We start from the raw sequence: 19,579 nt of genomic DNA on the forward strand, positions 1-19,579 counted from the left end.
GCAACCATCAATGAACTTACATAGTCTCATATTCGTATCCTGGCCTGTGATTGACGGCCTCAATGCATTCAACATCTCGTCAATAATAATGTTACTGACATTCTAACATAATTGAAAAATATGTTCATACTTTCTCAAATCACTGAAAAATACGTTGAACATGTCTTTACAACGACGTTCTTGCAGTAAGGAGTGCACATACTGACAAGATTTTTCGTATTTGGTTGCTCTATTGGTTTCTCGTCTTTGGTCGCCCACTTTCTGGTTGCTAGCAACCATGGTTGTCGGACACTGGTCGACAGTGCGTAAGGGACCTTATATTTAGAAGTTGGTACATCATTGAGACGTCACAATATGTGGCCAAAGTGCGTTCGTTTAATCTCTGCTACGGTGGATAATTGTTAGGCTCGGCTTAGACAATTATTCATTATTTTTCTTATCCAACAAAGTGTCCGCTTAAGCTATGTTAGTATATGCCTCCCTATCTATATTTAATGATTTTAGTAAATTTCATTACACCACGTGCTTCTGTGTTCCTTGTGATTATTTCGTTTTTAATTATTACGCATTATGCCATTGCATACAGCGAAGTACACGCAACGAATTAAGCAACACACACGATTTGTTTATATGCATATTACTTTAGTTGTTAATTCGATCATTTAATTAGCTCATTAATTATTTATTAATTCTTGAAAAATTGTCACGAAGTAATGTGGTGCCGCCTTTGCGTGGTATCTTCAAATCAGACAATACGAGGCTTAGGGTCCGAGTAAAGTTAAAGAGGTGGGTCTTCCAGGTCGATTTTCTTCTCTGGGGTGGGATTTCCCGACCGTCCTCCGCAAAGCCGACCAATTTTCCTGCACTCATTTTTCATCGTTCCCAAGTAATTCTTTGTCTTCTACGTTTTCCCTCGCATTACCTAGTTTATTATTACCTCTCTTGCGCAAATCTGCTTTGTCGCGCGACTTTTGTAAACTTTTACCCTTTACAAGTTTACCAGCAAAAGCTTTTCGAAACATTTTTAATAATACTCACTGTGGTGTTGGCTTATTCGCCCTAACTAACTATAAAAAGATCTTAGTATGTACCTACGTACATCATACTTGTATTGTTTTTTTTTTATTAATATGTGTAATAATAATGCAGCGTTTTGTCAACAGTAATTTATGATTCATTCAGAAAGCATGTACTTGATAGAATTCATTTTGTTTTAATATAATTATCAGTATAGTTTCGATAGTAAAAACATAATTCGAAAGCTCCCTATTCGGGATGCGATGGTTATGGGCTCAAGTCGTATTCTGTGTAATGTCTTTGATGTTGAAGAAAACCTTTTGTATATACAGAGCCTAAATTCGTGGAAGTGAAAACAAAATATTGTTACTAATATTAATGATTACATTATTTGTAAGTCATTTCGCATTGCAGATTCATTCGTAGCCCTCCTAAGTGGATCCTGGGTGATGTTTGCTCGGCAGTCCTTTGTTATTGTATTTGAGCGGAGAAAGGCTATGTGTAGATGTCATTCACAAAGCTATTTTTAGAAGGAAAAAAACACAGTGATTGAAACTTTCACATCACTGTAAAATTGACACATCGAGAGTTTTAACATCCGAGTGATAATAATAATATGTACATTATGTCTTATTTTGTTTTAATAAAATAATTTTACCTTGTTCACAGGTGACAAAAGATTTCTTCGGGCGCACTGTCACTGCATCTCCTGCGACGATAGCAAAGAAAGGTATAATATGTATTTTTTTCATTTCACCTTTAAATTATCAAACAATAATGTAATATCTCGATATTTTTACATTCCTTATTTACAGAACAGTTATTATCCAACAATACAATAAAATAATAATTGGGTTTTTCACATAAAACTCATATTATGCCGTACTCTTAAGGGTGTATAAAAGGCTTTATAAAGGTCGAATATAAATATTTAGGGGACTCTGTAGAAAATGTGTATGTGTCATTATAATGCCTTTTCTTTTCTCATTCGAAAATTGACGTTTAAAATAATTTTCTTTTATCGTATTAATATATGTATTTAATTTTATCATTAAATGTAGATCACCAGGATCTATAAACCTTACATATTGTTCAGGCGTAGCTCCCAAGGATAACAAGCATTCTTAATATTAGACTTTTGTACGACACGTGGTTCCTCAATCAATCTTATTAGTATTTTTTTTAACAATTTACATTTTTACAATCGTAGGAAAATACGCTTTTTTATTAAATAATATTCCAGTTCTGAATTAAAGCAATCGTTTTCGTAATGGATTAATCTGTTCTGTATGAAATCAGTCGCGCTTGTAATTTTCATGAAACTTTTCAATGAGATTTTCATTCTCATTTACTCGTCATTCTTCCATTTACTCGGTAGCCAAGGGAAACGTCGATCGACTTATTTCTTTTAAATAAAATTGTCTGTTCAATAATTGGCATGTATGTTCACAGAAAATATAGTTTCATTGATAAAACTAATTTCAATTTATACGTTCTTTAAACAATAAGAGGTCGCCACTGTTGTAAAAATACATTCATAAAATAAGATGTTCATAATCGTCCACTGTCACTGAACACTGTCAATATTTTCTTTGTAATGTAATTTTAAAGTTAAAATAACTAAGCACCTACTTATATATAAAGTATAATATTATCAAAAAAATTAAATGTTTTCTACAATATAAAAGGATATCTGCAACGTTTTTGGGGTCACATTGTTTTTCCCACTCAAAAAGCATTTTCATATATTTCCCCTATACCCAGAGACTTAAAAATTTAATTTTTGTCGAACGCCAATCAATTTTAAGGGTTAAAAATCGGTGAGAAATTGACTTAAGTATGTTGTTTTACATCATTGTCTAGAAAACTTAAGTTGGGAATAGTGTTTCACATTATTATATTACATGTAGGTACATACGGATGTATTTAATATAGTTTTATGTACGTACAAAAATAAAAGTTGGTTATTTTTAGAAAGTGGTATCCTGTAAAATTAATTATTTCGACTATTAATTATTGCATAAAGGTTTTGTACATATTTTTTTAAATTATAAAATTTCGGGATTTGCTATTGTTGTATTTTACTAATGACTTCTTAATTTGTGTCTATATTAATTAGTATTGATTAAAAAATGATTATAGTTTTATTATATTTTTCACTTTTACATTTATTGTCTTATTCTTTGAATTAATTCAATACGGCTGAAGAAGTTTCTTAAAATTTTCAGACTATACCTAATCTGTCATTTAAATTAGAATTACATAATAAACGAGTAACAAGTTGGTGCATATGGGAGTGAAACTCATCGAATTTTTACCGATGCAGTGGCTGGTACATTAAATAATGTGAAGCGAAAGGTTTGGGGTTTAATCCCCTCGGCGATATTATCCCACGAAACCAATTATCAAATAGTGTTTTGTTACCACTCCAGCTACGGGGTGACCATAAACGCCAATCCATTTTATGTACATGCATATTAATTATTAGTATTGCAAGATAAATCCTTCACACGTATTTGTATTTAGGATCTCCAATGAAGTTCATTCATGGTTATTAATATTAGATATTTTTCCCTATATTGAAAAAACCACAACCCCAATGAATTGATATTTAAAATGGTCGTTATTTGGAGTGTACCTTTGATGTGACAATTTTTAAAAAAATATAGAAGTGACAAAAACTGCATTATAAGTACAACGGTTTATAAGTATATGTTTTCTTAGTAAATCCCTGAATAGCATACTTTATCTAACTAAATAATAGATAGTGGTGATTTTGTTGGTATATAGAACATTGATATGTAGTTGAACTTTTCTGTCGACCAGATAATATTACAAAAAAAAAACTCATTGGAGGTATAAGTTTGCTAGACGAATGGCGAAATCATATTATTTAAATATTGGTTGATAGGTTCGGTATTCATAAATAATTGAATATATAAATCTTACACCATACTGTATTTTGCTATATGGGCCACAAGACCATTTTTTGTTTAAAAAAAGTAATTTTACATATATTACTGTACAACCATTTGTGGAACATACCTTATTGTAAAAACAACAAACATTTATAACCAAATAATAAATACTAGCTGCTCAGGACAAGTGGAAGGTGAAAGCAAATGTGTTGTAGCACTTGTAATTTGGTAATGTATTTATTGTTATATAACAGTGGAAAATTATTATCATTTGTAAATATGTTATTACAATTTTGATTATCCACTCTACACGCAACCAATGGCAAAAATCTTCCGACATTGTGTAGTTATAATGCTTTTCGGATCTTGAATACTAGGCGTGATAAAAAATGATACATATAACTATACACATTTAATATTTGAAAATATTCCTTGTTAAAAAATTTGTGAAAAGTTAATTATAATAATCGTGACCATGCTTGCCGCTGTCCTAAACTTTTGAGACCTACCCAAATAGTATTGAAAGTGATCGTTTAATATATCTTGAACTTAGTAGGTTTCTCGGAGAAAAGTATTCAGTTTCATTTATTTGTATTTTATTATCGTAATTCGTGACAGTCACTTCCTTCCTTCGCCCATCTCAGTTTCGTAGCAGTAGTTGATTACATACGTCGCATATACATACTTTTGAAAAAGGTCAGAAACATCATTATCGAAAAGTCGAATCGAGTGGGATTTGAAAGAATGTTTTCACTGTTTATCCGCCTGTGATTCATGCGATTTATTCGAATAACTACGCTATACGAGATATTCCAAATTCCGCCAATGATAGGCATTCCTGTGTTATTAAATCAACGTAGTGATGTTACTAACACAATTGTAGATGGCGTCCGGTGTGCATTTGCGAATGATTATTATCAATCAACATTATTTATTTCTGTTGCATGTACGATACAGTGCCGTCTCAAATCATTAAACATTTGTCATGGTCACCCCACTCTTGTATGATAGCAATTGTTCGGCCAATTATGTTGAGCAAATTTGTCTTCAGTTTGAAGCTGAAAAGCGGGGCATGGGAAGCAGGGTAGGGGGTTGAAAACGACTGTTTGTCTTGCTTAAGTATCTGTTAACGCCACTCTTATGTATTTCGTAGTTAATTAAGACATGAATATTACTCCTTTGTTTAAATTCAACTTAGTTAATAAATGTCTACCAGTAGGTACTCAACGAAATAATCATTTACAACATGTACCTACCTACCTACTAACATTGTATACAGTTATTGTATTTGGTTTTTGGTTTGTCGCCACGTATTCATTCTCCTTCTTTCATAGAAATTTCGGGCTCATTACAGAGGCCATTCTCAAAAGATAATGTATTGAATTGTTTTTTTTATACCACTTTCACAATCCTAAAAAGATCATATGGACCAACAGAGAGTGAAAGTTGTTATCAACAGATTTTTATGTTTTACGAGAAATTGATGTTAGCCACTGGGTCTAAATCTAAGCACACATTGATCAAATAAATTGTACATTGTGTCACACCCGGGATTTGAGCCAAAGACCGTCGGCATTAAAAAAAAGTATTATATTTACATATATTCGTACAGACATAGATATATTTCAATTCATATGTAACCTTTACTGAGTGCTAACACTCAACAGAATCCTGATTTTATTTGAAGACCACAAGCAAATATCATTTTATGTCACATCTGTATCATTTTGAGTAAATCGATTTTTAAAGTTTCAAACTCTGAATAATCGTTACAATAAACCTTTCGCTATAATTTTTCAATGATTTTAATTTGTTATTATATTGAAAAATAGGACATTCACTTAAAAATATAATACTCGTATATTAATTCCTGTTTCCGAAAAAAAATCTTTTTCCAGTCAACTCATTTTATTTTTGTGGGAAAAAACAATCCATGTTGTGGTCAGATTACTAAGAGTTAATTTAATAATATAAATCCTAGATTTCTCAATTTGCAGATCAAAATAATGGACAATCATGTTTAGATGCACCTACTTTATTCCAAAAGTGCATTTATACATAAAAATCTATTTATTATGTAAAGTAAAAAAATCACATTGCTATATTTGAATGGTGTATTAGTCAATTATTATATTTTATTGAGACACAATATTATAATTATGATACATTAATCTGCATCAATCATTAGTTAACATAAAAATATGTTTAATAAACACTAACATATATTTGAAAATTTTACTTAATTGACAAAAATACAATACTTCAGTATTCATGCACATGGAATGATCTTTCCCTGATCACCTTTATTAGAAACAAGTTTTTATAGGACGAAGATTTATTTTTCCGAAAATTTTTATGTATAGAATAATATAATATTAATAAATATAAAGAAATTCTCCACAAGATGACATTAACAGTTCATTTTATACAAAAAATGGACTTGGGATGATATTTTTTGCTTGTGATCTTCATATGTATCCCAGTGAAGTTGAGTGTTCGGCAGTAACTGTAATACAAATGTAATATCGTTTAAAAAATAATGTGACATCTGTGAATCTTGCAATCGATTTTTAACTAACTTCCCGACCAGTTAGACATTTGAAACTTTTAGAATATATCAGAACACGGTGCCAATTGAATTCATTTTCAGTTAATTCTGTTTTGTACGAAAAGTTATTTCGACACCATTATTGGTTGCTAGGGGTCTGGGGTCCTAGCAACTTAATTATTAATATATACGTGCGTTACTATGGAAATGAATATGACATGTCAAGTACAAATTTTTTTGATCGTTTAAGCTAGTCAAGTCAAGTTTATATGGTTCAACAGAAAAATTAAAAACGTTGTATATAAAAAGTTATTTTTATCTTGTAATTATTTTATTCTAAGCTTAGGAAACTTCTGTTGAATACATAACGGATTAATTACATATAAATGCGAAAGCCAGTCGTAATTGACCAAAACTAGGTTTGCGACTTAATGAGGTTATAACATGCAAAAATACAAACCCCGCCTGAATGTTCTTAAATATTACCACTATTAAATGTGCCTTTCTTTTATGTGACAAACTTTAATACATATTATAATACCGACGTAACTATTTAAAATAATATATTCTTTAACACGTGTTTGCGTTTATTCCATATTTCCCCACACTAAAGAATTAAACCTTCTTATAACCTCACCCTGGAGGCAACCCACATTCCATTATTTGTGTGCTTGCTGTAGATGGGTGCTTGTACGAGGTTGTAAAAAGATTCAAAATCCCTTTACTATGGAACGATAGATTATGCTGTCTTTTTTAATGTGCACGTTTAGAATTATCATTATTTTCTCACCACCATTTTGTTTGTTTACAGATAGCATTATCAACGAGATTGTGAAAAGTCCGATATGGTACCATTACAAAGAAGGTTTCAACAATGCAGTTAGAAGAGATATCAAAATAAGTGATCTATTATAAGTAGATAATTTTAATTACGAATGTATTTTACTTTTATAAAATATTTATATTTTTCCACTGATGTTTGCATGAATAGTTTTAATTCACAATAATATGTTAGATTTATTTTCGTCCAATATTTTTTTTTATTCTGTCTTAAAGATATTTATTATATTATAATATCGACCCTTTATTATGTTAAATGCAATAATGAACTAAGCACTAAATTCATTTGTGTCATATTTTTATTAATTTTGAATAACTTGTTTATGTGTCCACAACTTATAATTACATACTTATTTATTATTGTATTTGTAATGTTATAAAAATGAATCAAAAATATATTTAACAATTATATAATTCATACAACACTTACCATAAAACTATTATTAATTTTTGTAACATAAAGTTTTCCATTATTCACAAATTATATTTTTATTGAAAATTTATACACTTAATGATTTTAACTATGAAAATATTTATAAACCAAAAATTTTAAAGACAATTTTGAGATTCTCATCGCCAATTGAAGCATCAAGATTCGACGTGGAAGAGGGATGACTACTCAATGATCCGACCAGGTGAAGGACGCTTCCAATATATTCGACCATGCAAGAGGTGGAATGCTGATATTGCTAAAGAGCTGTAACGAAATGAGCATTGATAATTAGATCACTCTATTTAACTATTATGAAATTATCATATCCCAAAAATAAAACAGTACCAGTTAATATTTATAAATATCATAATTTCATCACAGTTTTGCATTAAAATTATGTAATTTTGTATTGTTGTGAGACTGCACTGTATTGAAGATATTTTTGGTGTATTTTATTAAATTTACAAACAGTTTATACTTACTTAAAGCCTGATACCCAAACTTTACAGAATTTGCTTACATCTTAGTACGTAGTATTAGAATACATTACAATTGATAACCATCAAATATGTTGAAGAAAACGTTCTAGAATATACAAGAAAACTTATAAATGCATATTTCATAGGTTTCGTAATCGTTTGGAAAATTTATTAAGATTATAAATCTTAAAAGTTTTCCCTACAAACAAGGTGTATACGTGAAAACTTTGTAAAATATCTCAGGTGAGAATAAGATAAAGGGTTTAAAACGAAACATGATAAATGATTACTCTCAACGAATATAACCATAAGTGGCCAAAAACTTTCCTGTACTGTAGCAAATTAAACTTTATCAGTGTTTCGTATACCTACATGGTTTTATGTACATGTATAAATAATATTGACTGTTTTATTACGTATACGATGGATTGATTAAATTTACTCGTTGTTTGTAAATGTGACACATGGATCCACGGCGTAGACCCAGTGATTTCAATAAATGTTCGATAATCATTCTTCTTAAAATTACCCATAATTAGTTGCTCCTTGTTGGAGCTGTAAATAGTATATACTAAAACTGTGCAGATCAAATTCCACCTCTGAATATTTTTGAGTTGTGCACTTCCCAATGACATTTTTTTACCATGTTCGATCCTAATAAGACCATAAAATGGGCCTCCAAAGAGTGGAGGATGTATTAACAGATATTTTTTGTTGACACACTGAAAAACAATATGTGAATTTTTCCAGACACGGGATTCGAACCGGATACCCACAATATTATAAACCGATACCCATTAAGTGTACAACGACATTACTAAGTAACCACCACTTCTATAATAATATGATTATCTCATATATACCCTGAAACAGGTCATTGTATTCCGATATTATATGAAAGTATTGGAGGACAGCCATTCTCCAAAATGTTTCGTGTATGTAAAAAATATATTTCGTTGAGAGTTTACGTAGAGAGCGCACTAATTCAATATGTACATATTTAATGAAATAAACAATATTCCGGCTAACTACTTTGGTTGTATAAATAAATATAATACTTGTGGTATAAAGTATAATACTGTCCATAACCGGTTGAACTATAATAGTGTGATATTTTCCAAATAATCTAAATACTATCAGAAGTATAGCAATCATAGAAGATAATTATTAACAATTGATTTCAGTTGTCACTGTTGATATGGTGATGTGATATACGTTTTAGCATCTCCGTCATGATTGCAAAGTTCTTAAAGTCGTTAGTCTGTCAAACTGTGTGTAATGAATAGGCCGTACTTAAATCAAAAAGTTTCCCAGCCACTGGTGCGGCATTAAACCTCCGAAAGTTTGGTAATTTATGGGAGGCAGGTGCGCCGCACGGAAATGTTTTAAACAATCGTAATACTTCGCTAAACAAACACGCTTTAAATTATAAAACAATAGGGTTGGAATGAAAAACAAATTTGCAGTTAGTGGGGGTTGATTTACAGTAACTGAGCGCTATACTTTCTAGTACCTGCTCTACGAAATACAATCAAGTTTAATTAATGTGACATCAAGTATATTATATAGTAATCTGTATAATTGACTGAATTGAATTTTACATCATGTGAGTATTCGTTAAGGTTTCTAACTACATGGTAAGTATCTTTATTAAAAATTAGCAAGAAATATATAAAAAATAGTGATATCTATAAAACTGTCAACAGTTAGTAAAAACACTAAAGAGCAAGTAAAACGATAAATCAGAAATATTAAAATCATCATTGGTAAGTATTTATCTTTTTCTATAAATCATGTTTCCTATACGAGATTGGCAATCAACTAAGTGATCTGCATTTTTGAGACTGCTGACCGGAACGACGAGATGGTGCCACTGTACCATGTCTTATGGTGGTATTTGTTTTGTTATTACCAACATAAAACGAAAATATCGTTTATTTTTAATTAGTGATCGTCCGCGACTTCGTTCGCGTGAAATACAGAAATCAAAAGTAGACAGCGCCAGCGGTTGGATTATTATCTCCTTGGTAAGCCTCAAGATCGACAGTAATTGAGTATATGATGATATGTGATGATAGTAGCTCCACCGCTACTATCATCACATATCAGGTGGCCCTCGTAGTCCAGTGCGTAAGGCGCTGGTCTTTCGTCCGGGGGCTTTGGGTTCGATCCCGGTGAGGTCACAATACTGAATATATATGTATATAAGTGATTTTTTCAAAGCCTGGTTTGTAATAGTTTCACTTATATTACTACTTTTATTTCACTGCACTACTGTCATTTGGGCCTCATGGCCTGTGTAGTGTTAAAAAGAATATATGCATATATTGAACATACATAATTTTTAAAACACGTCATTATAACCTATTGAAAAAAGTAAAGACACCCCCACCCCGTAGGAGTCGAACCTGCATCACTCGGATATCGCGCCCACGCACACTCCACTATGCTAAAGGAGTCATACTTAAGTACAACAAAATTTAACTATTGGCCTTTTTAATACTCACTGAAGCGCTTTCTAAATTGATCTACTATTTAGCGATCGGCTTTTTGTATTTTATATATGTTTAATATATATTATGTCATACTATTTAAATGCTTGTGATAAATTATTATTGTAGTTATTAGAAAATATCTGCAAAAATAGTACCTGAGTCTGTAGAGTGTAGTTTAATTGATAAAAAAACTTTAAATAGGTGCCTACACGTCCGGCAAGCGATAAATGTGTGTTCGAATCCCACTTGGTCCAATATTTTTTTTGGGTTTTTTTGTTTTATTCTAAGTTAAGCCTAGTTAGTCTAATTTAGGTCTTAGTTATATGGTCTTAGTTATTTACTCAAAAATATGCCCCAAATAAAGCAATCTTAATCCCTACTCCCATTTAAAAAAAAATCTAAATTTGCTGCTTGCAGAAATTGCAAATACTGACATTATTTAGTTTAAATTAAAACGCTACAAATAAGGGTCTACGCCGTGCCGTAGAGGCTACGGAATTAAGTTTTCATTACTACTTAACGAATAATTTTCATATTGTATGAAAATAATGCAGCTCTGCATTGTAGTTATTATTTCACAAACATTTAAAAGTTAACTGTTTCCATTGTTAGATAATGAAAACAAAGATTAAGATGTGAGTACATTTATCTAACACAAGTTTTAAAATGCACACATTTTACTCTCAGAAAATTGTTCTCTTAAATCATTTCCAACGTTTTGAATTAAAAAATATGCCTAACTTTCGCCGCATATTTTGAAAGTGATTTACTGTGTACCGTTTTCGCAACTCGTTACTCATTTAATGCGCAAACTGTTACTGCAAACAAAAAACTTTTAACAACTCGAGCGTTAATTACTTTCGCAATTTCGCGTTATGTTTTCCATACACATATACTCCATGCATTAAAAGAAGTTAGCCCAGCTTACTAATAGGTACGAATAAGTTTTAATATTTAAATTGTATGTAAGTAAACACCCACTCCCACTCTTACATTTAATTTAAGGGAATATATAACGCGCAATTCAACAGACTGTTTTATTAAGCGCAGACAACATTAAAAATCACATTATTTATCAAACTGAAATGGATGGTTTTCACAAATCAGCGAAAACTATCAAATGAAGCGCCTAGTTTCAAAAGCCCCTAAAACGGTTTTTGAAAAATTTTGAGTTAGATATGTATTTAGATGGATATTTTTGTTACCTATATGATAGCCAAAGATTGAACTTTAAAAAACGCCAAAAACCGTCAATACGTATGATCAAAAATTTGAGTAAATTTCAAAACCCGCTAAAATGGTTGGGTGTGCTTTTCAAATACCCCTAAAATAGAAAGCCAAAATACTCTTTAGAATGTAACAAATTAAAAAATAAGTACATAAAGTTCACAGATTTAATAGATTTGAATTTTTCTCATTTTTCTCAAAACTACCTAAAATTGTTTTTATCATTTTTCTCAGAACTACCTAAAATCATTTAAGGGGCTTTTGAAACTAGGCGCTTCAAATGGTCAATTTGTACAAGAAAAAAACAAAGTCATTAATCACCAATTAATCACAACAACTTAACAAGCATTTTAATTAGACATATGTTGACGTAGATAATAGGGATGCGTGGTTTTTTTCCTCGGTTACATGTAAATTGTACGTAAAACATTTCACCGTAACACAGTTCGCCGTGAGCTTTCTTATCGGAAAGAGATGACCGTATACTATACGGTCTTCAATTTTATTAGATTCAATATGAACATTAATTCAATTTTCATAGCTGATTTTGGCAAAATTCAAGAATGAAAACCTAACCTAACCTAACAAATAATCCAGTATATCGACTATTTTCAAAATTTGTTTCCTGCTGGCTTCCTGTACAACAATCGTGTTTTATTTAGACATGAATTTTATGCCAGTAGTATACGACCCAAAGAAGTTGGACCGTTTTTAATATACGGCCATATATTTCTGATACAGCATTTCACGGTGAAGTGTGATACGGCGAACTGCATACGTACAAGTTTCCGGACACGAATTTCCTAGATCATTAAATATATAATAGGAATAGTTAGTTACGTAGTTATTACACCTATAGAGCTTGGACTGTTGTATTCGATTTTCTACGACATATTATAATTATATTGATACAGGCGATCGTCCATGGTCAAAAATTCTCTTGTTTTGTCCACTTTTTGCTACTGAACAAGATACGATTAACGTACGAATTTTGACAGTTTTGATGGTAAATAAATCCGTAATGAATTGTGATGATCATAAAATATTATAATATTATTAGCAAAAGTTATAATAATCTATTAAAAACTATTCTGTTGGTTACAGTTGTCACAGATTTGTGAAAACCATCCATTTCCAATATGATATCTATTGTCAGGGCTTAGTGAAAGCAGTGTTTTAAAAGTGGCCTACGAATTTGGTTTTGCTATACACTATTATAGGTATTTTCTTTTTATTTATTTATAAAATTATTTTTAATTAAGTGAATACTACTTTCTAAACGTTTGAATGTTTTTGGTAACGTGAATTAACACGATTAATCCAATCCTTCAGTTTCTCACCATCCTCATAAACTACCCCAGGTTTTTGCTTAGACCAAGAATATTCTTAATTTGAATGTCAGGCTTTTTGGGACTATCTGTTCATAATTCTCCACTTCGTACTTTTGTACCTATTTGATTATAGCAATGGTAGAATTGTGTCAGATTCTTCTGGCAGTGCAGGTGACTCATTTAGGTGTTGGTATCGTTACTTTTAAATGACACGTAACACCGTTTCAAAGTGATTTCATGGTAGCAATCCAGAATAATCTGATATTCCTCTATCTAAGCCAAAGCACATGACCAAACAATATTATAATATGTTGCATAATAAAATAACTACCTACGGAAACTAATTATAAACATATTTATCAATCATATGATACTTAAAATAAAATTATTATTATTAATATGTACAAAAAATATAGTTAAGTAATTGTTTCCTGAAAAAAGACAATTAGAAATACTGCCAAAGATACAAAACATCAAAATTTTAGCCTCCGGATTTTTAAATATAAATATATCTTAAAGTAAGTAAAAAATGCTTATAATAATATATCTTGTAAGCACTTTGTAGATGTAAAGTTGTGTCAAAACAAATACATATTTTTATTAATAATTATTATAATCACGCAGAATCTACATAAATTATAATATTTATTTTAGGGCTCAAAAGTATATAAAAGTAGTGTGTAAGATTTACTTATATCAATATATATTTCAACGACTTGCATGGTCGATTTGTTTTAAATAGTATTTTAAGATTCTCCATTTATTAAAGATGGGCCAGAAACGAAATATTTAAGGCATTAAATAGAGAAGGAAGTGTCATACATAAACGTCGCTAATGTGGCAAGTGATGTCCACTTAATTTGACATCAAGTATTCTGATTTCAAGCGATTCCAATGACGCTCAATACATTTACCTTCAACCGTAAAATATAATCTCTGTCTAACAGTGTCAGTTGGGTAGATTGGTATATTAATAACTTATATATGATTCAACATATTATTATATGGTTAGCCTTCAGTAACGAAATAAATAATAAGTATTTATTCGAGACTATTTCAAAAAAGAACAGTTCATTGGAATAAATGAAAAAACCGTACTTATAGGGAATCACCACAAAAAAATAGCGTGAATTGATTTATTATTACATCAGCTGTAAGCATGATTAATTTACAACACCAAAACCAATAGACATATTAAAATTAATACTATCGAGTTGTTGAATTATTTATAATAATATGTACTTAATACACTTTGTAGAAATACAAAAGATTCAGTTTCTTTTATACCAAAACGATATTAACATAAAGTAGCAATTTTATTCAGTTTATTCTGCAATAATATAACCACACAAATTGTCGCGCGATAGGTAGCATTTATATTCTTACTGAAATTATGCACCTGTATTATAATTTATACTGTTAAATATAATATATTGTATTTTTTTTTCATTCATTATAATCGTTTACCTCCGTCCCACAGCTCACCTTCACCACCGGATCAAATGTATCATAAAAACGACAATCTGAAATGGCTTCTGGCCTCTTTTAACAAATTTCTCTGCACATCCTTATCCGAAGTAATCGTTCTACAATTCGGTGGATAGCCTAATCATTAAGCAGTTATGTATGGGCAGCACTATTAAACCAGTGAATTTGTGTCTGCCTCATCTACGCCATGATTGCTGATCTTCTTGATACCTATAAAAAAAAACCCTCTCAATCGAGTTAATAAATGAATTTCTCAGATTAAATACGTAACCTCTCATATCGTGAAAAATACATTTTGGATTTAAAAAATATATTATGTAGGTACTGAGGAGATGAAAATTAAATTGGTCGAAGTGCGCAGTTAACCGTCTTGAGTAAAATTTCATAGTTAATGTGATAATACATTAACTACATAACTGTTTTCAACATTTTTAAATGATGTAATATTGTTATTCCAATAAAAATATTGATATGTCTGTATGTTAACCGCCAGTTTTAGTATTTGAAAGTATATAATGTAAAGGAAAAATGTTGCTGTAAGATACTAACAAAAAATGTACATGTGCGTCCATGTAATGTCAGCAAATGTAAGAAAAAAATGTTTTTAACTTTTCATGCAGACCAGTTATATAATAATTATTTGAATCCTTTATCACGCATCTTCTTCTTATTGTGCCATCCCCTAGCGGAGGTCGGCCACCATCAAGGCGATCTTATATTTGTCATCTGCTACCCGGAACAGTTCGGTGGAGCTGCACTCGTACCAATCACGGAGGTTATTAAGCCACGAAATGCGGCGCCGTCCTCTGCTACGCTTCCCATTGATCTTTCCTTGAATGACAAGTTGGGGAATGCTGTATTTTTGTCCTCTCATAATGTGACCGAGGTATTGTAGTTTCCTGGTTTTGATACTACGTAGAACTTCTCGGTCCTTCCCCATTCGATTGAGAACTTCAACATTTGTCACCCGGTCAGTCCAAAGAATTTTGAGGATGCGTCTATACAGCCACATCTCGAAAGCTTCAAGTCTCCGTGACATCTCTTGGTTTATCACGCATACAATATGTATAGTCGTATGTAAAAACTGCTCTTAACTATTTTTATCTATATGCCATTTGTATTCTTTCAATCGTCAAATAATATGTGGAAGAAATAAGAAACATTTGTTATCATCAGGAACGATAAATTAAATATTTTTATCCTCAAAATCTCAATTATATAATTATATCGTTTCATGTGTTAGGTACTATCTGCTTTTGTACTTCCAACATATTTCATAGGCCCAAATATCTTTTATTATGTAAAATTAGGGGGTATATTTCCAAAGACTACATTTTCAATAACCCTATCTCTAATAAAATTCTAGCTTTCTTTTATTTATATGCATCCCTCTTCTGCTCATTTTTCAAGACGTTTGTGAAGAGTTACAAACGGGAGTGTTTCGTTCGAAGATTTAACGAGACGGGTGTGTTGTTTCTGTCTAGCACCTCTCGCCTTCCTGCTCGCTCCTCAGCCTGAGACTGGCGCCAAATTGAATTGGTCATTACCTCTGATCGTATTCAGAGAGTAAACCTTTCCAAATTCAGTATACGCCCCGAGCCACTGGACGGTTAGAAAAAAACACAATTTTCCAAATAAATATACACGATTATTTTGTTTTACCGTGTTTTGATTATGACTAATGCCCGATCTGCAACATGAAAAACTATAGTTCCTTATATATCATATATGATTATACTATATAGTATATATATATATAAACTTAATTTGTAATTTCAGTACGGTAAATTTTCGAATGGGAGAGTTTTGTTGCATGACTAAAAACATGAAAAGAGTGTTGGGCTCATTTGAGTAGAGTGTACTGCGTGGTATCTTTAAATCCATCCATTACACATACATAGGATGGATACTAACACACAAATACTAACTGTACACACATTGTACGGGAGCCCGCTTATCGTACAATTGATTAAACTGGGCCGCTTTAGATGTCTGAGCCTTGCACACAAGATGGACGAATCACATATGACCAATAAACTGACATTCGGGAAGAAGAAAGGCAAACGAAGACCTGGTCGACCTGTTACAAGATGGAGGGATAGTCTCGAGTTGGATTTAAAGAGCTTAGGCGTTCTAAACTGGAGGGAAGCGGTTTTGTATATACCTGGAGAGAGGCAGATGCTGGATGAGGCCAAGACTAACATGTGGTTATAGCGCCAGGAAAAAGAAGTTTCCGAATGAAATACCTTGCATTGCATGGACTACAAAGATCTATAATGATTTGAAAATAAAACAGCTTAATTTAGTTTATGATGAATGCAATCATAATACAATTATGTGTCATGACCACGGTGAAGGGTACGAGTGGATGTGGTCACCATTAAATTTGAAAAGGCACTCATTATATTGCGTTCCCGCGTGTCGATTTTTATTATTCAACATTATTTAACATTGTAGTAACACTGTTGAAAAATAAATTCATGTTAATGTTTCCATATGGATGGCGTTAAGTGATTTTGTTATTTCGTTTACATCATGTTATCTTTTTTGGATAAAAACGACATACTTAATTCAGAAACTAAGACTCGCAATAGCCCAATCGCATTACAACAAATTACACTATCGCCTCGAATGATGTTTCTCAGTTGCATCGACTAAAAGTAGAAAAAAACCTCAATATCAGAATTCTCAAGAAATAATGTAGTAAGTTGTTTAAATATTCATACACCTAACAGTACATTGCACCTCTAAAATATAATACACAGTGGCATCTCAAAAACCAAATACAATAAGTGTAGTAAGTCAACATTTCCGATTCTAGGCGTAGCATATGAAACTGGTTGAACGTAATATTAACAGATTTTTACGAGAAATGGTTGTTTGCAATTTGTTTTAACCCAATGGATTTTTGCTCTGCATCAAATACTTATTGAAAAAAGAACACGGTTATTTTAAGAGGCGATGGATTTGCAGCTGTAAGCACAGCTTCAGATACGGTTGGGTTACCAACTACTCCACTGTGAGTAAGTAAATTAAGACGTATTAATAGTTAAAACAACTACGGCGGCTGGTACTTACTTCTGTTGATCAGCTGTTGTTCAGGTAGATGTATAGTTTAATAATAATTTAATTCTTAATACATAAATAGAGTTGGTATAATTTCGTAGATTTAGTAATTATTTTCTTTTAGTGGGTTTTTTCCAGCCACACAACCGGCGGCGTTGCAGCTTTGGGAATATCGTCATGTGATAAGTTAGTATGGCGCTCGTGATATATTGTGGGGGCCGCCGTTCGACGCCCCTGGAAGGTACAACCTGTCCAACATAAAACATGTCTCACATCGGTTCTGTAACATGCTCAATTTTATTTATATAATTCATTCTAAAGATAGTTTACTATTCCCTTATCGTATAATAACATATTAGTTTTTTAAAAAATCAATGAGGTTTATATTATATTGAAATTAAGACTAATCTTACAAATACATGTTTAATAGGCCCGCAATCAATAGATCCCGCTTACATTCTTAATCACATCATTGATGGATTATATGAGTCGTTCACAAGCATAGTGAACCAAGTCCATTCTGGTTATTTTTGAGTAATCTTGATCTGGACAAGACGTATATATAAAGTCTACGGCTCTACGCCGTAGATGTCATACACATTACTGTAGTGACTGTTCAACTTAGCTTTATCCACCTATCAAAATTAAATAAATATTCATGGCTGTATTATTTTTCTTACGCAATTTTAAGGCAGTACTTAGTCATAATTTTTTAAAATTGCATTTTTCATTTGTCATAAACTCATGATATTTTTCATTATTTCCTTCATACTCACCCTTAAAAGGCCATTGCTTTTGAAATATTGCATTGGACACTTATGCACAGGATCCCCTGACTGCAGAGCACACCAACATATCCATACTTAAAGACGCAATATATAACTCTTAGGGTTTTTTCCACGTGACATAAAGAGGAGATGACAGTATGGGTTATGATTTGCAGCGATACTGGCAAAAAGGTATAAGAATAATGCTTGCTGGGCCATCAAATCAAAAGGCAGAATCTTAATTACTTAACTGAGTACAGTAATAATAAGCGCAGCTGATAAAGGTCACGATCCTGAGTAATGTAGAAACGTCTGAGAGAGACTCAATAGCCTTCCAAGTATGTATTTAATTTTAAAAGATAAGATATATTGATTACAATAAAATTGTAAATAAATTGTATTGTGAGCAGCCTTTTCAACTACTTACAATATGTTAATAGAAATCAAAATACGTTTTATGTGGCGTTAAACCTAGCAATTTTCGACACCACAAACAGCATAAATCTCTCATTAAAAAGGGTTATATCACCTATACCATTTTTTTTTAAATTAAAACCAAATTTCGTTTCTATATTATTTTTTAGTTATAATATCACTCTTCAGAAATTGAACGCTAGCTTAATGATAATTCATGACGATTTAAAAAAAAATACTTATTATTCTTCATATATTTTTGTTATCATGAAAAAAATGCTCATAAATATTTCTTATTTTTTTAAATTTGAGAAAATCTAGCGTATTTTGATAGTATCTGACATATTTTTATGAAAGACAGTTGGCAATACTGAATGGGGAGTTCTGCAAAACGACGATGTATCAACCGCATATCAGTGATAATATTTCAGAGAATATAATTCAATACAAAGTTCTGGGTTATTCATTGGTTCGTATTATATACTCAATAATCCTATATTTTCATTAGTTTATTATAAGTTTAAAATAAACTACCCTAGTTTGTTAATAGTAATTG

The 19,579-nt window shown here is 31.4% G+C and overlaps 1 protein-coding gene across 1 annotated transcript in view; it reads left to right on the top strand.

Annotated features, from left to right (window-relative positions):
- Positions 1 to 7,970, top strand: part of cutlet (chromosome transmission fidelity protein 18 homolog) — a 78,530-nt gene extending 70,560 nt beyond the window's left edge. The window contains exons 14-15 of the mRNA XM_085952307.1: positions 1,687 to 1,747; positions 7,295 to 7,970. Of these exons, the coding sequence (XP_085808433.1) occupies positions 1,687 to 1,747; positions 7,295 to 7,398 (165 nt within the window). The 3' untranslated portion in view covers positions 7,399 to 7,970. The remainder of the gene's footprint in view (positions 1 to 1,686; positions 1,748 to 7,294) is intronic.
- The last annotated feature ends 11,609 nt before the right edge of the window (positions 7,971 to 19,579 follow it).

The sequence above is a fragment of the Rhyacophila brunnea genome, unplaced genomic scaffold (assembly GCF_057557595.1).
Source record: "Rhyacophila brunnea isolate RB1 unplaced genomic scaffold, BYU_Rbru_1.0 scaffold_3, whole genome shotgun sequence".
Lineage (NCBI taxonomy): Eukaryota > Metazoa > Arthropoda > Insecta > Trichoptera > Rhyacophilidae > Rhyacophila > Rhyacophila brunnea.